Source organism: Pecten maximus, chromosome 18 (genome assembly GCF_902652985.1).
Source record: "Pecten maximus chromosome 18, xPecMax1.1, whole genome shotgun sequence".
Lineage (NCBI taxonomy): Eukaryota > Metazoa > Mollusca > Bivalvia > Pectinida > Pectinidae > Pecten > Pecten maximus.
The window spans coordinates 22,009,756-22,032,637 of record NC_047032.1 but is presented as its reverse complement, the minus strand read 5'-3'; the positions used below and the strand labels follow the sequence as shown (position 1 = coordinate 22,032,637).

Sequence of the window (22,882 nt, the reverse complement as noted above, 5' to 3'; positions counted from 1 at the left end):
GTTAAAATTGTCCATGTAAGGGGCAAACCACGGGAAGACTATTTCTTATTGTTTCTTTCCGTATCATGTAATTACTTTATATGATCTGAATAAAAATGTCAAAAGTAAAAAAAAAAGTGCGAAGCGTGTTGTTGTTTATATGATATCGTAAGATAGCAAATGTACATAAGATATAAAAAAAAAAAAAAAAAAAACAACAACAAAAACAAAACAAAATAGAAAAAAAAAACATTCCATATATTCTGATAGACTACAAGATATATGACATAATGCAATTCCATAAAGGAGTTTAACACTAGGCATTAGTGACGGTGACTGCTGCGTTTCGGATGTCATATCCACTTTCTGTTGCAGTGTTGACCACTGTAACTTCTGTAACGCAAGGAGAGGTTATGGCTTTCGATCCTTTAAAAAAACGCGTCCCGCAAATGGTTTTAATTGCAAAAACATTAAACTAAACTGTCATACGATTAAAGATACAACTTTATATGCCCACCACAGTATTAGTAAGATATGCATGTATCATCAAATTAAAACGACTAAATCAAACTAGTTTTAATTCTTCTCGGTCTGAAAACTAGTTTCACTACTCTCCGAAATTTAGCCGAAAAATGTGAAACAATTCCAATTTTAATAAAACAGCAGACGCTTTCCTTTCAGATCATCTGGTCTTGGCCTCAGGGTCTCCAAGCAAATCTTACAGTTTGATCGCATTTTCGCCTCATTTTGTCGATTTTAGATGAATTGGGATTTTTTTTCTTTTTTTTGATATTCGGTAATATCAGCTTTTTAGACAACCTCTCATTGTACGGTTATATGTTATACACATAAATATCAAAAGATGGTGTTCGCTAGCACAATATTTGGTGATGAGGACTTGAAGAATGAGAACTAGGGCGAATTTGGTGATTCATTCCGAAAAGATAACCGGTTATACTGATGATGGCCCCAAACCGCCGAAGACCTTAAATGTCTTATATTAGTTATCTTTCCTCGTCATGTCATGACCATGCAGTTTTCAGCTGTGTTAAAACTTGTATCTCTTCAAAGCTTATATCACAAATCATCAATTATATGTATCAGTTTTTTCTACATCATATTATACAGCTGAAAATCTCCATCGGTTGGAGTTTGACGTTACAATGTAGACATGATCTTACGGTGTACCTTGTAATTAAGATAAGCAGGTAGATTGTCTGTTAGGAACAGATTAAAAAACACCTAGGGTGGCAGGTCAAAAACTGGGACAGACCAGAGTTTGTTTGACCGTATGTGAGGTCAAAAATTAGATCGCTTCTATCAATACTCCAAGTGGAGATTTTAACACTCACGTCCGTGTAATATTGAAATTATTAAATGAGAATATAAATGATGTTGAATACTTTATGGTTAGCAATAAAAATGCTAAAATAAGACTATCGCTAAGATTTGTAAATTTACAGTATTCAATGAACATGAGCATAATATTTGCTTTATTACATAACTCCAAAAACAAATGTGTTGACATAACTTAATTTGTACAGCGAGATTGACGGAAAACATGTAGTCACTGCCCGCATTCGGGATGTTCTAGCAGAGCCGCCCATTGTACCTGTAATGGTACTCCTATAACATAAGAGGCCGCTGGTCGGCCCTTTTTCTATCGGATGATTTTGCCGACTGCGACGGCGCCTGTCAAAAGTATCTCGCCGTGTAAAACCTCAACATTGTTGGAGGACCAGTAATGGGAGTATGGGATACAGAATAAACCACTATGAAACACAAGACATCCAGACATCATTCCTTTATGCACAGGGGCATGTCTAGTTTTATATTAAAGAAATAGCCAGAAATACCTATATATGTCTAGTTTTATATTTAATAAATAGCCAGAAATACATATATAATATAATATAAGTCTTTCTGGCTATTTTTTTAATATAAAACTAGACATGCCCCTGTGCTTCATGCGTCTTCAAATCCACAAACAACTCGTAAAATACGTCATAATATTATAACAAGTTTACATTCATAAAAGTTGTTTCTACGATAAGCAAGCATGCGGGTATTACTAAAGCGATGCATGTCTCCTACCGGTCCGCTCTAAAATAGTAACAGTGAGCTTGACCCAAAAAAACTGAAATTCGAAATACTGAAGTTACTTACCAACTTTCACTAACATACCTTGAAGCATGAGTGAGAAAAGTGCGGAAAACTGAGCGGATGGACTGACCGACGGACGGGGATGAAACCTATAGTGCCCTACTCCAACAATGTTAGGGGATAACACGGCGAGCAACTTATAACAGGCGCCGTGCAACCTCTAACTTCAATTGATTATTTATTGCAAAGTTTTGTTTTTTCTTTAAATGATTATATTGTACCATTGAAACTTTTTGTTCAATTTTAAAGATCTGACAATTAAATAGATACAATATATTAATAAGCTGTTTCATTTCTAATACAAGTTATTTATGTTGGCGTTGTTTTTTAAAAACATTTAATCGACATCATTTTGTTTCTTCGAAAGCATTAATTGGCATCATTTTAACGGTGGGTTTTTTGTATGTCATATTATACAGCTGAAAATCTCCATCGGTTGGAGTTTGTCGTTACAATGTAGACATGTTATCTTACGGCATACCTTGTTATTTAGGATAAGCAGGTAGATTGTCTGTTAGGAACAGATTAAAAACACCTAGGGTGGCAGGTCAAAAACTGGGACAGACCAGAGTTTATTGGGTCAAAAATTAGATCGCTTCTATCAAAACTCATCCATAATGGAACATTTAACACTCACGTACAGTACATAAAACATTATAATTAATAAGGAGAAGGTTAATTTTTAACTACTGATTTAGGAATACACAAATTTGAGCACATAACCAGACATGTACAGATGAAGTGATTTGATGAATTTGTAAAATCATGATATCTTGAAACTTTGATTAGCACGGAAAATGCTAGAATAAGGTTATCGCTAATTTATGAAAGATTGTGTTTATTACAAACCCCCACAAACAAAAATGTTGTCAAAAACTGCTTTTAGCAGCGAGATTGACGGAAATCACATTCACCCAGTAATCCCAAACCCAACCCCTGCACCCGTTCTCTTTTCTCTTCCCTGCACATTTTATATATATATATGACATATGTATTATTAATTTTGTCAATATCAGTCCATAGCATATATCTACATCAGGAGACGGATTATATTTGTATTATTTGTATGTACCATTGCTATAACCAAATAAAATACAGTTTAAACCAAATCACATTCACTACCGCAACCATTACTGTGTAGCTGCTAATATTCGTGGGGGATTTAATGTCGTCACGTATATACGGTTATTAAATAAAGCTCCAATACTCAACGAATAACGTATGATTTTACAAGGTGTGGATGTGTGAAGTTTAACGTATGAGTTTACAAGGTGTGGATGTGTGAAGTTTTATGTATGATTTTACAAGGTGTGGATGTGTGAAGTTTAATGTATGACTTTACAAGGTATGGATGTGTGAAGTTTAAAGTATGATTTTACAAGGTGTGGATGTGTGAAGTTTAACGTATGATTTTACAAGGTGTGGATGTGTGAAGTTTAACGTATGATTTTACAAGGTGTGGATGTGTGAAGTTTAATGTATGATTTTACAAGGTATGGATGTGTGAAGTTTAACGTATGATTTTACAAGGTGTGGATATGTGAAGTTTAATGTATGATTTTACAAGGTGTGGATGTGTGAAGTTTAATGTATGACTTTACAAGGTATTGTAGTGTGAAGTTTAACGTATGATGTTACAAGGTGTGGATGTGTGAAGTTTAATGTATGATTTTACAAGGTGTGGATGTGTGAAGTTTAATGTATGATTTTACAAGGTGTGGATGTGTGAAGTTTAATGTATGATTTTACAAGGTGTGGATGTGTGAAGTTTAATGTATGATTTTACAAGGTGTGGATGTGTGAAGTTTAAAGTATGATTTTACAAGGTGTGGATGTGTGAAGTTTAATGTATGATTTTACAAGGTGTGGATGTGTGAAGTTTAACGTATGATTTTACAAGGTATGGTAGTGTGAAGTTTAATGTATGATTTTACAAGGTGTGGATGTGTGAAGTTTAATGTATGATTTTACAAGGTGTTGATGTGTGAAGTTTAATGTATGATTTTACAAGGTGTGGATGTGTGAAGTTTAACGTATGATTTTACAAGGTATGGATGTGTGAAGTTTAATGTATGATTTTACAAGGTGTGGATGTGTGAAGTTTAATGTATGATTTTACAAGGTGTGGATGTGTGAAGTTTAATGTATGATTTTACAAGGTGTGGATGTGTGAAGTTTAATGTATGATTTTACAAGGTGTGGATGTGTGAAGTTTAATGTATGATTTTACAAGGTGTGGATGTGTGAAGTTTAATGTATGATTTTACAAGGTGTGGATGTGTGAAGTTTAATGTATGATTTTACAAGGTGTGGATGTGTGAAGTTTAATGTATGATTTTACAAGGTGTGGATGTGTGAAGTTTAATGTATGATTTTACAAGGTGTGGATGTGGAAGTTTAATGTATGATTTTACAAGGTGTGGATGTGTGAAGTTTGATGTATGATTTTACAAGGTGTGGATGTGTGAAGTTTAATGTATGATTTTACAAGGTGTGGATGTGTGAAGTTTAATGTATGATTTTACAAGGTGTGGATGTGGAAGTTTAATGTATGATTTTACAAGGTGTGGATGTGTGAAGTTTAATGTATGATTTTACAAGGTGTGGATGTGTGAAGTTTAAAGTATGATTTTACAAGGTGTGGATGTGTGAAGTTTAATGTATGATTTTACAAGGTATGGATGTGGGAAGTTTAACGTATGATTTTACAAGGTGTGGATGTGTGAAGTTTAGTAACCACGAACTAGATCCAACTAGGACAACCGTGAAATATTTGCCCCGTGAAATTTAACAACCATACAGTAATCACTTCAAAAAAGTGATGGTTTCTATGACAACTTATACTCAAAATGTGATGTAACCAGTTTATTCATCTGGTGACGTCAGACATTTAGAACATAATTATATATATTGTATTTATCAATATTAACACGTGACAATAATAACATATAACATTGTATTATGTTTCCGATTTAAATAACTTTATTATGATGATGACATAAAAATATAATGCACATTTAAACAGTAAATAGACAGCTCTCTACATCTTCATTAGTCACCCTAAAACTACATGAGTGCACATTTCAGCCATCGTGTTTTTTTCCTTAGAGATATCGAGCATGTTTTCCTAATTGAATAATTTTTAATTGTAAAGTTTTGTTTCTTTAAATGATTGTATCGCCCCGTGAAAACCTTTTTGTTCATTTGAAACGATCTGACAAATAGATAGACACAATATATTAATATGCTGTTTCATTTCTAATAAAAGTGATTTTTTGATATTGGAATTGTTTATTGGAAAACATCAATCAGGGTCTTTTTAATTTAAATAAAAACAACATAAATATATTAGAGCATGCATTATTGTGGATTTTTCAATGTCAGAAATATTTTGATGATAATATTCTAGAAAGGAAAATATGCATCATTACTATAAAAAAAAGACTTAATTACATTTTTACCAGTGAAATATCACAAATTATGAACTTGATAGAATCATAATTCAATACATTATATCACACTTGTTAAATATATGTGATATTTAATGGGAAACCTTTCAATATTCCTCCCTATATAATTACTTTTCTAGAGTGATGAGCAATATTTGTGTAGGGGATAAATGAGGTTTCAAATGCTGTATAACATATGATCAATCTGATTGTACATACAATATATTTAGTATAAAACAGAAGTTTGAGGATCTTGAGGATCTGTTTAATACAACTCAAGTATTTCAACATTCTTTACAAGTCCAATCTCAATTAAAAAGTATCATACCAATTTTTTTTCTTGTGCAAATATTTCCCATCACAGATATTTTCCTATCATAGATTTCCTGTATTAAGCCCTGGAATCAAACTTTGCCTCAAAGCAGTGAAATGGTTTATTGCAGCACAATTAATTGGTATTTATTTCAGAATATAGAGATGTATCTTATTAAAATGTTTTCACTAAAGTGCTCTAGTTTGGATGTGATATTTTTTCTATATTACAAATTCACAAAATAAGGTTTTACAGTACAAATCTTATGCCATATATTCCTCTAATAATAAAATATAACAGTAGATTTCACAGCCAAGCTGTTCATATATCACAGTCTATACATTCATTTTTTTTAATATATATTCATACAAAAATTATAAGTATAAAAAATCAACACATTCTCTAGATGTTTTGTACCTTTTAGGGTAAGCTTTGTGACCTCAAGTCAGTTAAGAAGTACTGCATTTATTCATAACAAACACTGGGGTCAACATATCAACTTCAACCCAGAGTAGGTGGTTGGCTTATTAACAGATAATGAAATAGCACTACTGGTGCCTTTACTGAACTGCATTAGACATCAGCAGGCAAATTACCAGAAATGACATTTGTTATATACAACCATATAAAATATAAACAAATTACACAAAAATACAGAATTGCAAAAGATAATGCTTTATGAGGGAATTGCAAAAAGTAAAATTAACACCATCAATTTCGCCTCAAGTTTATTAACTTTAATATCGATTAAAAGGACACCACGGTAAAAACGTTGTTATTTTCATTGAATGTACATGTACGTGTTTTGTTCCTTTCAAGTTGTTTCTGTGCTATCCCAATATTCACAGTCAATCCCTATGTCCAGCTTGACCACTCGATTTAGATTTTCGCGCAGAAATCATTTTTAAATCATCATGTGACTGTTTCGAAATTGAGGCATGTTCAAGTTTAAAAGTCGAAATACTCCATCTGGGTTAGTTGGATAACGATATTATACAGTGATTTAAATGTTAAATAACACATTCTGTATATATTCCGGCACAAATATTTATGTGTAGATAAGTGTAAACACTGTACATATACTATAGTCAATTCACATTGGAAGCCATTTTTGTTTTCAGGTGTTTTAGTTTGCTGTGCGCATGCGTTTTATCGTGTATGTCACAAAATTAACATATCCAGACTATTGATCAACGAATTGTGATAACCTTTTTATAATTAATAATTGATGGATTTTTTATGTACATATATCATCATCATTCGAATGGTTATTTTTCATAGGGTTATTTTTTTTAAAGATATACCCAATAATATGAAAAAATAAAAAATAAAAATGGGTTTACCGTGATGTCCCTTTAATTAAGTGCATGTTTGAGCTCAGCCTGAGGTCTCATTACAAACAAGTATACTAAGGCAAATCTTGAGTTTGAAAATATCTTTCTGGCTGATGCACTGATTTGTTTTATTATTGGCAAATCACAATTAATTTCTCTCACATTAATTTCTCTTCTCATTCAGAATTATATTATAAGCTGATTTGTTCAATAATTTACATCAACTGAACATTTGTTTACCTTCAGTTGTACAAAATTAACAAGATCATGAAAAAGTGTATAAGTTAACTAGGTATTGTATACAAGACACACAAGATACTAGCACCTTTTGATAATTGTATGTTTTGCAGTTCCACAACCAATTCTGCCTCACAACCCAGAGGAAGGGAGTTGTATCAAACTGCTAAGATAGGCTCCCAAGCTCTACCAGAAGAGCTTGATAATATGCGATAAATATTATTACTTCATCTGCATATATTGTAGTTGAAATAAATTACCTCCCTTATCTTATTGATCACTACTTCTTCCTCATAAAATGAGGTTAATTCAGCAGTTAATAAACTATAAAACTGAAATCTTCAAAATTTACTCCCACCTCAAAAAAAAACTTCACATCATTCTATTTCCATATTAGGCAAATACTATTAATGCAATTTTTTGTATTAGGAATAGTTTAGTTTTTTTTATATTTGTCATTGGGAAGGGTTAGTTCACTTGTCCTTAGAATCGTACACAAATTTGTAACGTTTCCCTCTTGTTAGATACTTGTCCTTTCAGTCGTGTTTTAGGAGTTACCTCCCTTGTCCTTTCAGTCGTGTTGTTAAGAGTTACCTCCCTTAAGTTACCTTCCTTGGTCTTTCAGTCATTTTTGACAGGGTTACTTCCCTGGTTGTAAACACGCAAATTATTTAAATCTTCTGTCCTAAAAAGGCTTACAGTTTTGCTGAGAGGGGTGAACTTGCCTGTTCATCTCTCATCGGCTTGATATATTTGTGGAATGAGTCAAGCACCTGTGAACAAAGAATAGTTTTAATACTCATTTTAACATAAATTCTAAATCAAAAATAAATATTTTACATGTATATACAATTATACTATATATCACTATTTCAGTTCTGTTTCATGTAATACAGTTATTTTCTAAAAATCGATACACATTTACATACTGACTTAGAAATAATTTTCTTTTTCACTTTTTAATTTTTAAGGTGTGATGATGGAGGGAAAATAATCAGGAATCCCTTTTAGACAATACTGATGAAACTTTTAATTTTCATTTAATATACATTTACTTACATCTTTTTCATTCAGTGGTGATGACTTAGCATACTGATAGAGGGCATAATACACATTTCCGTCATATCGTCCCAGGCAAGATTCAAGGACGCTGTCATGGTAGTCAAATGCATCAACTAAAGCCACAGCATCTGGTCGTACATCAGACAAAAGTGTCATAAGTTTACTGGTGAGGATATTGACCTGATCAGAGTTAAAAAATTGATCCTGAAACAAAACAAAAAGGAACATATCAATTAATTTATTGTTGTTAATTGCAATCCAATTAGTCCGCAATAAAGTGCAGTTAAATGTATGTAAATTTAAGAAATTATTTCATCAAGAGGAGGTTATTAAATTTTCTCAATTCTTTGTCTTGAGAATTTGAACACACATATGTATATATCTGTAAACTTTATTTTACAACTTACAATTATGAAACATATACCAACTTAGGTTAATCATTCTTGTTGGCCCAGTTGGAAGCGTTCAAGGGGTCTAACTGAAGGAGGAATCTAGAGTAACCCTGAGAAAACTATGTGGTATGGCAGTGACCCATATCTTTTCACGTCCTATCTGGGAATCGACCCCAGCTGCGTAGGTGAAAGGCAAGTGTGTTACCACTGTGTCATCTGACATCATACAATCATCCCCACCACCACTCCCCACCACCACTCCCCATCCCATCCCACTGGAAATTCTAAGGTGATATGGAGGCCTTGAATTATACAGTTAATGAGCCTTTAAATCTTTGCAATGAGATAACCATATCTAGGTTAAATCAAATGATAGTTATCTTTTATTAATCACTCTTACAAGCCTACAGTAAATGGAAGCATGGAGGGGGATTGACTGCAGAAGAGGACCAGAGTGTATACCCAAAGAAAATTCCTCGTAGTCCGCCACCCCCATGAATTTCACCTCGTATCACAGAATCAGACCCTAGCCCTGTTTACCTAGATGAAAAGCATTATCCCAGATCCAGCAGATCACTCACATCAAATTTAAAATTTGACATATGAACGATCTTTACGGAGGAAATTATTCATTTTAAAGATAAAAAATAGTCACAAACTTACCTGCAAAAATTCACCCAGGTTTTCCATGATCCCATTAACAGCATACAGTTTACACAGAGTGGTCAGTGCGGCCTTTGTGTTGTCTTGAATCTTGGCCTCGGTAACTGTGTTTACAAATACCTTGACGACATATTGGTGGCAGTGTGCCTTGGCTGCCCAAGTCATTTGAGTGGACGCCATATTAAATGCCGCTGTAGGACTTTTGCCGTCGTTCATGTATCTTTGTACGGCTGCTGTGGCCACTTTGGTCAGTCTTGCAGCCCTGTGTTGATATGCCTCGACCAGGCAGCCAAGTGCGACATCAGATGTCATGCATGACTTTTTTGACAAGTCCATACTGAGGTAGGAGACAAGGTCAGGAAGTTTTTCTCCCTTTTGCACCCTCAACGCACACTTAAACAGATATCTGAAAAGAAAAACCAAGAAAATTAATTTTAAAGTTGATTGTTAATATCATATTCTTACTAATATTTCACTAGATATAACATGTCTAAAGAAGAATAGAACATTTCTGGTTTGGTTTCATCATGTCAACATCTGCGGTCATTTAAGGACGGCAGCAGGACACCTATTGCAGTCACATTATACTGACAACAGGTGAACCAGTCGTCTTATGATTTAACAACATAAAAATATTTGAGGTTATGAAATAACAGGTCATAGATGAAAATGTAAGATTGATGAATTTTTACCTGGCAGTCTGAAGCATCATGACAGAGTTCTCGCCCTCATAAGTGCAGGCAGGGACAATATTTGTGTAGATCTTCGGAAGCCCACTGGCCAACGAATAACCATGACCACCACATGACATACGGCACACTTCAACTCCTGCTGAACATCCCCAGGAACTGAACGCTTTCAAGCCAGCTGACAGAGCATGTAACTGTGAATAGAAACAGGAAGAGGAACAATGGATTTATTTTTTAATTTTACATTCTTTATATTAAGTTTTCATGCAGCACAAGTAAAAAGTAGGTAAACAGGACAATTTGAGAAGTGAAATTATATGTAAGCATGGACAAACTTTTTTTCTTTGACGTATATTATGTGGATCATAGGACAAAATGTAGGTCAAAGTCACCTACTTTTGATAGATGACACACCATCTGACCAAGTGAACACAAAGTACAAATTAAAGGACAGAAGGATGGATGGACAGACAAAGCTATAGTTCCCCCTCCCTCACCCTCATTACCAGTCACAGTAGAGCACTAATATAAAAACAGAAATTGTACAAATGAAATGATGACGCTAAAATGGAATTTGAACATTTGAGATTATTTTATCATTTGAATTCAGTATAGAGGGGTGTTCAGGGATTGACACAGACAGTAGCCTGGCAGCCATGGTCTGTCTGGAATCTGGCTAGGCTGCCAGAATATCTAGATCAGCAGCCTAGAGGGCCAAATGCATGTTTATAGCCAAAGTTTTCTTTACTTCAGAATATTTATTTTCCAAAACTTTTAAGAAAACTCCATTGAGTGAGATCTAATATTTCAAGCTCAGAATGAAGCCAAATACATGTATACAAAATTGTATCTAAAATTCTTAAATTTAAAACATTTTCCAAGGGTTGGGGTTAGGGGTTCATGGGATGTCCCAAGATCCCCCAAGAAGGACTATACTTATGGCTCGATGTATAAGACAGCCTGAGCTGCCTAATTATAAAATCTGGCAGCCCAGTGTTCTCTCAAGGTGATGAAGTCAGCGTCAATCCCTGGTGTTCGTAAGTGTTTTAATATGGAAGTGCTTACCACGGGCATCTGTTGAAGATTTCCAGCTTCTATCTCCTTGGAGATCCGTAAGAAACTGCTCTGCACTGCCTGTCCAGCGAAGTAGAAGGCGTACGCTGTAGCCAACAGGGGGAATAACTTGTACTGTTGGGTCTGGTAATCTATGATCTGGGCCTCAGGACCTCTGTTTAAAGATAAATCCAAAACAAATTGAACTGCAAGACATCTTTTGTCTAATAAATACCAACTCATCCCCATATAAATTTTTATTAACAGAAAAAAAGAATAGTACAGGGCAAAACAATTCCACTAAATACTGTTAATAAACTCTTTCAAAAATTGTCAAATCAAAATGCTATTCAGAAAAAGCAACTACATGATTATAAAAGATTTAAGTTTTATTGAAATTAGTGGACAAATAAGAGAGATCTCCAGATCTCGGCACAAACAGAATTTACACAGAACAGACAATGACATAAAATACTACTACTAAAGAATTTTGGCAGGCTTATAAAAAACATAAAATGAATAATGCTTTAAATAAACTTAAATAATACATATAATATATGTTAATTAATTATGAGTCCATGACCATTTTTGTTATGCTGGCCAAACAGTTATACTGGTTTGACCAGAGTTGATAGTTAATGAAATAAGGACAGACCTGGTGATTTTTTGTTGTTTTGAGCCAAGCCTAAACAAAGACTGCCAATGCCTGCATTATCATCAACAGGTCTGTCAAGATTTACTAGGTTTATGCTTGAAACATGATATTCAAAAAAGACCAACTGGTTTGTCCACATAAATGAACAGGCCCCATGTTTTGTACTTTAAGCATTACAGACCTTGTGATTCAGAATTCCGAGGACCAGGACAAAGTTTAGGAATACTTGCGCTAGGAAGAATGAAAGTGAATTTGGAATGGACCTCTACCAGAATTTATATATAAGGTTTGCTATGTTAACATATTCATTACCATATTTACTTTGCAACAAGCCCAGGGACCAATACTGGTAGTGTATAATGGGGGTCTTTTACTCAACAATATTTTATATTTATTTCCAATTCATAATGAGAACAAATGTACAATCTTGGAAGTAGTAGAAAATCCTGCATGCAAAGAAATAGCATTGATTACCATTTTATTGCACTGCAATATATATATAGGTGGGCTTATTATAATTAATTACCAGACATGTCTTATTACCAGACATGTCTTATTACCAGACATGTGCTTATTACCAGACATGAGCATATTACAAGACCTGGGCTTATTACCAGACATGAGATTATTACCAGACATGGTTTTATTACCAGACATGGGCTTATTATTAGATGTGTGCTTATTACCAGACATGAGCTTATTACCTAGCATTGACTTATTATCAGACATGGGCTTATTACAAGGCATTGGCTTATTATCAGATATGGGCTTATTATCAGACACTGGCTTATTACCAGACATGGGCTTATTACCAGACATGTGCTAATTACCAGGCATGGGCTTATTATTAGATGTTTGCTAATTACCAGGAATGGACTTAATTCCAGCATTGACTTATTACCAGATATGGGCTTATTGGTGGATAAATATAGTAATAAGTCACCAGACGTCCAATTGGAACAGACAGTAGATGAGAGTAACTGACTTAGAAGAATGTTCTTACCCTGGCGAGACCTCTGTCTGTCTTCGAACAGCACTATATCTGATAGCGATGACACAGGCCTGAGCCAGTGCCCGAGATACAGAACCAACAATGCCTGCCCGTATCATTACCATAGATCCGTAAGACAGCTTGGTGTTTTCTGGTTTCAAGTAAGTCCCATCTTTCAGTACCTACAACAGTTCATCATACACAAAACATCACTATTAAGGCAAGGAGACACTAACGTCATCAATTCAGGTCATCAATACACATGTTTCCTCCCTCGTTTTGTAGGTTTAATCTTGCAAGGACAATACAAAGGTTTGTGACTAATAATTATATAAAACAGAATTCCATACTTACCTTTGAATATCTCATCAACATGTGGTCGTACGGGATTCTGAAGTTATTCAGACGGAGGTAACCATTGTCATTTCCACTGTATCCAAACTTTGGTCCAATATCTCCTAATTCCACTCCTTTATTGCAAAAAATCACATACAAGATGGTAATATATTAACTTACTGGTCCAGGAGTAAAGTATTTATACCACATTTTCTCCCACACTTTACAGGAACACAAAAGAAGATGAATCTGTCTTTCCTACCTTTTATTCAATCTGAAAATGTCACAACTCACAATAGAATGACATCATGCCATGCACAAAATGTATCAACGTAAAAATCGAGTAACTTCGTCAAATTTGTTGCATCAATGATAGATAGCACAATGAATTTAGTATACATGACATTGTATATGTTTTATGTTTTATTTAGATTTAACAACTTGCAGTATCTAATGAAAAGAAAGTATACAGTAATTTGATATATTTTGGCGTTTTTTTTTGCTTGAACTAGGGAGATTAAATATTGCTGAATCAAATTTTGGCATTTACCAGCATGTGTGCTAAATTTTGGTGCTTACCTATTATTAATAGTAATGCAATTAACAAGTTTGTTCATTATGCTACAGTAAGTTACATATCAATTTCCAATTCCAGATCCTTACGAAAATAAAACATCTCAGTAACACTGATGCAGCTGTAATATGTAGTAATACTGGTGTAGTTTTTCTTCGATTTTTATACAATAGAAAGCTCATGAATATATCAGTATAAGCCTTCTCTATTGCGTCTCACCTGGTAGCATGGAAAAAAGTCATCAGGATACAATAATGTACTTACCTTGTACAATGTCAATTGATTGATCGGGACATGACTTGCCCTTGATCACAGCTAATACAACATGAATTTTATGATACGTTTACGAAACATACCTTTATTGGTGCTTTTTTATCAAGAAACAAAATTCCAACACACATCAACACAGCTTGCAGAAGTCAGTAATGGGTATGTAGTGAATGAACGTAAAGACAGGAAAGACCAGTAACTAAAATCCAGATATTGTTTCGGCAATTTTTGTGTGGAAATTTCGACATGTTTTATTTTGGCTCATTCATACACCAGTACCATGTACCAGGCACCAAATAAACCAAAATATAACCATATCCAAAATATCCCAAAGTCAGGTATATGGGAGAAATATTGTCATTCTCCACCGAGTGATGTAGACATCAGAGATTTCTCTTACCCTAGACAGGGATATCCACAATTATACCGATGTAAGGTTTCTCATCTCACCCTAGTATTGAGACATGCTAAACATGCTCTTTGCACGTTTTCAACAATTGTATGACAACACAGCGACAATACAATGACGTCACCTCAACAGTTCAATCATGTCATGTCAACATTGCCTTGCATTGATATACTGTCAATGTTAGTTACATAGAAGGGTACACAGGAGCAGAGAAAAATAATCATTCACCCCCTTGGAAGTGAGACAAGAATCTCAACCCTTCGGGGTGAGATTCTTAAGCTGCTAAACACAAGTACATGAGTAGAACCTTACCTGGGAGTGACTGATAGGTAACAAGGTCCCTGAGGGGAGAGGTATAGTACAGATTAATATATATATCCTGTGTAGAACCTTACCTGGGAGTGACAGATGGGTGATGGGGTCCCTGAGGGGAGAGGTATAGTACAGATTAATATATACATCCTGTGTAGAACCTTACCTGGGAGGGACAGATGGGTGACGGGGTCCCTGAGGGGAGAGGTATAGTACAGATTAATATATATATCCTGTGTAGAACCTTACCTGGGAGTGACAGATGGCTGACGGGGTCCCTGAGGGGAGAGGTATAGTACAGATTAATATATATATCCTGTGTAGAACCTTACCTGGGAGTGATAGATGGGCGACGGGGTCCATGAGGGGAGAGGTATGGTACAGATTAATATATATATGCAGTGTAGAACCTTACCTGGGAATGACTGATGGGTGACAAGTTCCCTGAGGGGAGAGGCATGGTACAGATTAGTATATGTATCCTAAGTATAACCTTACCTGGGAGTGACTGGTGGGTGCCGAGGTCCCTGAGGGGAGAGGTATTGTATAGACAATTATATGTATCCTAAGTATAACCTTACCTGGGAGTGACTGGTGGGTGCTGAGGTCCCTGAGGGGACACAAGAACATGTGTATCCCGTGGCATTTCCCCTGGGTATACAGCTGCGCCATAATGATACAGTAGTTGACAGTCTTTCCCACTATAAAATCAGCAACAAAATTCCTTCATCACAAAGACACAATGTATAATAATATATATATAAGCTTGTGTGTCTGATTTAAAAGGTTTTGATACCAATGGTGTTGCTTGCTGAGGGGAACTTCTTAAGAAATGGCAATAACAAACTTCAACTGCCAAAATCCATTAAATACGGTTACACAATAAATTATAACCACAAATCGACTCACAATTTCCTGGCCAGTACTTGGTTGATGAAAGAGTAGGTGTGTTCATGACAAACTCCTGGGTTTTGGGGTCAAAGGTCGCTGTTGTCTCTAGACCTCTGATAAATGTTCCTGACAAAGACAGAAAAAAGACATGATTCAAGTCAATTAGTGCAATCTTGACTGGTCTATACATGTAATCCTCTACTGACCTCTCTCTCTCTCTCTTTACACAGACATACTATCTGACTGAGTTATATATAAAGGAATTTCCCACCAGCCTGAGCTAATAAGTGACCTTATTCTCTCAACTCCTCCTTTACAGTCTTCTCCCACCAAAGACAATCACAGCCCAGGTTCTTTATCTCCAAGGAAGCATTTTAATCTTTTATCATACACTTGGAATGATCCAAAACACCAATTAAAATAAACTCATGCCTGGTAATAAGCCCACCCACATCTATTGTAGTTTGGTACAAATGCTAACTACTTCTACTGTTATTTCCTTATCATACAATCAGCAGACACCCGATGTTTAGATGAAGTTTATACATTCTACCCTATAGACTCACCACAGATAAAGACAGTGTGGGTAATGAAATATAAAATACTGTTCAGAAATGAAGATACTGGAATTAAAATGTGTCTGGTTAAAGATGTTTGTACCATGTCCAAGTTCCGTCTGTACATAGGTTCCCCAGATTTTCAGGTCCTTTGCTGGCTGGAGAAATTTTTTTTTCTGTTCCTCAGTGCCATGCTTCTCAATAGTCGGAATGAACATGCCGAAGTGAAGGCCAAGAGGGTTATTCTCATTAGGAGATGTAGCTCTGTCAATGATCAATGTAAAACACAAGGCTTCAAACCACAATTTCTTTTTACAACAAAAATAAATAAAAAATAAACAACAAAATATTTAAAATAACAAAAGATCCAACAGTTTGTTTTTGTTTAACGTCCTATTAACAGCCAGGGTCATTTAAGGACGTGCCAGGTTTTGGAGGTGGAGGAAAGCCGGAGTACCCGGGGAAAAACCACCGGCCTACGGTCAGTACCTGGCAACTGCCCCACGTAGGTTTCGAACTCGCAACCCAGAGGTGGAGGGCTAGTGTTAAAGTGTCGGGACACCTTAACCACTCGGCCACCGCGGCCCCTCAAGATCCAACAGACATCTTATTGTCATATTACCCACCAATCAATCAATAAAATATTTTATTTCAATGACACACATTTTTACAAGTTATTACATTTTGTACAAACATCTAAAAATGCCCAGACCCATACCAGCTTATGAGACACTAATCCATATTCAATACAAAAATGTCTACACATATTGTTTGATATATTAGATAGTTATCAAAATATCAAAAACAAGTTATAAAATCTAATGTACAAAGTCATCACAGTTGTGCATGTTTTCTTTTTTTAAATCTTTTAAACAGGATATTTAGGTGATAAAAGTTTTACCCATATCAGTCCTATGAAAGACTGATTGTCTCTTTACTTTTCCCTCCTTTCCCCTTTTCCTCTAAATCATTTGATAATACAAGGAACCTACATGTGAAATCTAAGAAAAATCTGAGGAGAATGTCCTGAAATACACTTTTAAAACTTTCTCAAATATATCAATAACAAATTTCAACTGTCAAAATCCAAGATGGCTCCCTGTCAGCAATTTTTTTTCCCGATTGTTTATTGGGAATTTAGGTAATTTGTCCTAATCAGTTGTTGGAAATTGAGGTAATCTTTTAGCTTTCTTGGGATAAAATAACAAATTTGTGTTGTGAAAGTAAAATTCTTAAAAGACTGCAATTTATACTAAAAACCAAACTCCCAAATCTGGGTACATGTATTTTCGAAAATTGAAGTAAGTATATTGTTGGTGTCTTTTTACAATTTTCTTGAAATACATCATTCAGATCTGAGATGTAAGGAATCCAAATTCATCACACTTCCAGCACTAACCCCAAATGTAAGCACCTTTCCATCACTGACCCCAAATTCCAACACTAACCCATATTTCAAGCACATTTCATCATCTGTAAGAACCATGAGAATGTGTTTCTCTACAAAGAAAATTGTGCAATAATTAGCAAGCCAACCAAACTTACTCATTATAGTAAAACTTGTCAACTTCATCAGTAATACCAAGCTCTTTCTGGCGCCTGAGGACATGGAGCTGTTTAGTAAGCGAGAGTTCATATTCTTCCTCTCGAGTTCTAAATGCTGAGGGCTTACTATTCTTCACCACGGGCTCCTGTAGGGCAATGTTCTCTGTAACATAAACATTAACTTCATGTATTTTACAATAACTGTAATCACTTTTGTTGTCCAAAATGGAAGAGCATGAGGGGTCTTAGTGTGGGAAGAAACAAAGAGTACCAGAGAACGCCAGAGAAAACCTATCATGTGGTCTAACAAGAGACATACACTCAAACTAGAGACAAAACCTGTAATGTGGTCTAACAAGAGACATACACTCAAACTAGAGACAAAACCTGTAATGTGGTCTAACAAGAGACATGGACTCAAACTAGAGACAAAACCTGAAATGTGGTCTAACAAGAGACATACACTCAAACTAGAGACAAAACCTGTAATGTGGTCTAACAAGAGACATGGACTCAAACTAGAGACAAAACCTGAAATGTGGTCTAACAAGAGACATACACTCAAACTAGAGACAAAACCTGAAATGTGGTCTAACAAGAGACATACACTCAAACTAGAGACAAAACCTGTAATGTGGTCTAACAAGAGACATGCACTCAAACTAGAGACAAAACCTGAAATGTGGTCTAACAAGAGACATACACTCAAACTAGAGACAAAACCTGAAATGTGGTCTAACAAGAGACATACACTCAAACTAGAGACAAAACCTGAAATGTGGTCTAACAAGAGACATGCACTCAAACTAGAGACAAAACCTGAAATGTGGTCTAACAAGAGACATACACTCAAACTAGAGACAAAACCTGAAATGTGGTCTAACAAGAGACATGGACTCAAACTAGAGACAAAACCTGAAATGTGGTCTAACAAGAGACATGCACTCAAACTAGAGACAAAACCTGAAATGTGGTCTAACAAGAGACATACACTCAAACTAGAGACAAAACCTGTAATGTGGTCTAACAAGAGACATACACTCAAACTAGAGACAAAACCTGAAATGTGGTCTAACAAGAGACATACACTCAAACTAGAGACAAAACCTGAAATGTGGTCTAACAAGAGACATGGACTCAAACTAGAGACAAAACCTGAAATGTGGTCTAACAAGAGACATGCACTCAAACTCCAGAGAAAACCTATAATGTCGTCTAACAAGAGACATACACTCAAACTAGAGACAAAACCTGAAATGTGGTCTAACAAGAGACATGCACTCAAACTATAGAGACAAAACCTGTAATGTGGTCTAACAAGAGACATACACTCAAACTAGAGACAAAACCTGAAATGTGGTACTAGAGACATACACTCAAACTAGAGACAAAACCTGAAATGTGGTCTAACAAGAGACATGCACTCAAACTAGAGACAAAACCTGTAATGTGGTCTAACAAGAGACATGCACTCAAACTAGAGACAAAACCTGTAATGTGGTCTAACAAGAGACATGGACTCAAACTAGAGACAAAACCTGTAATGTGGTCTAACAAGAGACATGGACTCAAACTAGAGACAAAACCTGTAATGTGGTACTAGAGACATACACTCAAACTAGAGACAAAACCTGTAATGTGGTCTAACAAGAGACATGCACTCAAACTAGAGACAAAACCTGAAATGTGGTCTAACAAGAGACATACACTCAAACTAGAGACAAAACCTGAAATGTGGTCTAACAAGAGACATACACTCAAACTAGAGACAAAACCTGAAATGTGGTCTAACAAGAGACATGCACTCAAACTAGAGACAAAACCTGTAATGTGGTCTAACAAGAGACATGCACTCAAACTAGAGACAAAACCTGTAATGTGGTCTAACAAGAGACATGGACTCAAACTAGAGACAAAACCTGTAATGTGGTCTAACAAGAGACATGGACTCAAACTAGAGACAAAACCTGTAATGTGGTACTAGAGACATACACTCAAACTAGAGACAAAACCTGAAATGTGGTCTAACAAGAGACATGCACTCAAACTAGAGACAAAACCTGTAATGTGGTCTAACAAGAGACATACACTCAAACTAGAGACAAAACCTGAAATGTGGTCTAACAAGAGACATACACTCAAACTAGAGACAAAACCTGAAATGTGGTCTAACAAGAGACATGGACTCAAACTAGAGACAAAACCTGTAATGTGGTCTAACAAGAGACATGCACTCATGATCAAACTAGAGACAAAACCTGAAATGTGGTCTAACAAGAGACATACACTCAAACTAGAGACAAAACCTGTAATGTGGTCTAACAAGAGACATACACTCAAACTAGAGACAAAACCTGAAATGTGGTCTAACAAGAGACATACACTCAAACTAGAGACAAAACCTGAAATGTGGTCTAACAAGAGACATACACTCAAACTAGAGACAAAACCTGTAATGTGGTCTAACAAGAGACATGCACTCAAACTAGAGACAAAACCTGTAATGTGGTCTAACAAGAGACATGCACTCAAACTAGAGACAAAACCTGTAATGTGGTCTAACAAGAGACATGCACTCAAACTAGAGACAAAACCTGAAATGTGGTCTAACAATTAAGAGACATGCACTCAAACTAGAGACAAAACCTGAAATGTGGTCTAACAATTAAGAGACATGGACTCAAACTAGAGACAAAACCTGTAATGTGGTCTAACAATTAAGATATACATGCACTCGAACTCCAGAGAAAACCTATAATGTGGTCTAACAAGAGACATGCACTCATATCCTATCACATCTGATTGGGGAATTTAACTCTGGTCACCTAGTAATGCAAGTGTGTTACCACTGCACCTGGCCAACAGCACCCTACAGTAAGATGCATTCATTTTAAAAGTAAAAATAATTCCAAACGCATCTCCTAATAATTAATTAATCAGGAATGTCAGAATAACCAAATCTGATCATTTAAATCCCATGGACAAATTTGGATGAAAAATACTACAATGTATTCTTGAATTTCTTGACTACACATCTCCCCAAAATAGTAATCTTTTCAAAATTAATGGCATGCTTGCGAACATTTCCTTTTTAGAGTCTTCTGATTTTGACCCTAAATTTTAGCATCAATTATCAGTAAAACAACGATTTTCTTCAATTGGCTTGACTGTGTTCATGTATACTTCAAGTGACAGGAAAGGAAAATGCAATACCCAGACATGGACTCGAACCTGGGACCTCCAAACACCGAGTTCATCCCAGTCACGCTACATTCCTCCCACCTTCAACAAAGTCTTCGACCCTGAAGACACACATCAAACCCTATCAGGGGTTGACACTAACCTAATCGCCTTGTCAGACCGCAGGGCTGCCAGGTTTATGAAATGAGGCAGCCCGGGCTGCCAATTTTAAAGCACCTCCTGGGGGATTTGTGGGCATGTCCCTACAGCCCCTAACCCTAACTCTGAGGAAAAAAAATGAATTTTAGATGCAGTTTCCTGCTGTCTAGTTCATTCTTAGCATAAAAGATATAACATATTACACCAACAGGTTTTATAAAAAAAAACTTTTGAAAATAAAATTATTGAAGTAGATAAAGAAAACTTTAGCTGGACATTATACATTTGGCTAAAAATGTTGGCAGCCCACAGGGCTGCTGGTCTGGACATTCTGGCAACCCGACCAGATTTCAGGCAGCCCAGGGCTGCCGGGATACTGTTAAGGTCGATCCCTGCTATACCACCTCCGTGGGTATTAGTTGGGCGCCATATGTACTAATAGGAGAGGGAAAATGTAGCGAGCAGACTGGGACTCAAACCTAGGACCTCCAAACTCTAGAAGGATGTACGTTCTAACCATTTGAGCTACATGGCCAGCAGCACACAGCCCAGTCCAACTAACTTCATGTATTTGCTCGGGATAAAACCTTTGATCTCTGGCATACTAGTCGGACACTCTTCTGACTGAGCTAAAGAGGAAACAGCAAGTATCTGCCTGTGACTACCAGCATATATACTGTTGTCTCACTTCAGGAAAGAATTTCATCTCAAGTTTTCCAGGGGTTTACCTGATACCTCTTCTTCGACGTCGCTGGCTAGCTGATATCATAGTCAAAGTGATGCTTGTAAAAGTAAAACTGAATACTTTATAATTCATTCCAAGTGTCCCTAGGTGGGCTCCAAAAGCAGAAAGGACACGATGCCATTTGATATTACAGTGCCTATCTGCTAGGGATCAAACCCAGACATATTAGATATCTACGACTAACGTTAAATATTTCTGGCAAATTCTATCATATCAGAATATAAACATGTCCCTGTGCAACAAGCTACTCTAACAAGTCTTTAAACGATGATCATTAGTAAGATGTCTGATTGTTTATTAAGTTTCTCGTGCGTTCGACAATGTACAGTGCACATACCGACGCCCCATATAACATTCGGTTTTGTGGGTATCTAGGTGACCTAGATATTGACCTGTCAAAGTACTAGTGCAGGTAATGACAGTGAAACGCCAAATGTCGGTACGTGACGATTAGCATTTCGGCAATAGATCACGGATCTTACGTATATAACGCTTCCTCTTCACTCTCTCCGGTCCGTGGTATATGAAATTGGTCAGATCCTCCACGTGGAACCTGGCATTTCGACGTTCTTTGGCAAGATCGGGATTCATAGCCATCGTTCCTGTATCACCGGCAGACGCCATCCTCTCCTCTCCCTCTCGGTCGGACCAGTTATCAAGACCGAAGCGTAAAGTCCAAAGGTATTCCGATTATATATATGGACTTTAATTACCTCCGTGCATAAAAGAGCTATAAAGGGTCGTCTCAAAAGTTTATCAGCCAACGGCAATTTGTACGGGGCGCCGGTTTCAACTACTCATTGAATTATATCAGGATTCACTTATTTTAAATAGACTTTAATTGAAGAAGTGATATTACAAACATATTTTTAAGTAGATTTAATATCACTTCTGGATGTGTTCATATACATTCAAACTTTTCAA

At 36.0% G+C, this 22,882-nt stretch overlaps 1 protein-coding gene across 1 annotated transcript; it reads right to left on the bottom strand.

The window, feature by feature from the left end:
• Positions 1-5,084: 5,084 nt before the first annotated feature.
• LOC117316412 (peroxisomal acyl-coenzyme A oxidase 1-like) lies at positions 5,085-22,606 on the bottom strand. The gene is made up of 12 exons (XM_033870972.1): positions 22,441-22,606; positions 17,875-18,037; positions 16,433-16,593; positions 15,791-15,898; positions 15,463-15,582; positions 13,335-13,450; positions 12,993-13,162; positions 11,347-11,509; positions 10,285-10,475; positions 9,593-9,998; positions 8,535-8,741; positions 5,085-8,248 (listed from the first exon to the last, which is right to left on the bottom strand). The coding sequence occupies exons 1-12, from the start codon at positions 22,580-22,582 to the stop codon at positions 8,171-8,173; spliced, it is 2,025 nt and encodes a 674-aa protein (XP_033726863.1). The 5' UTR covers positions 22,583-22,606; the 3' UTR covers positions 5,085-8,170.
• Positions 22,607-22,882: the final 276 nt, after the last annotated feature.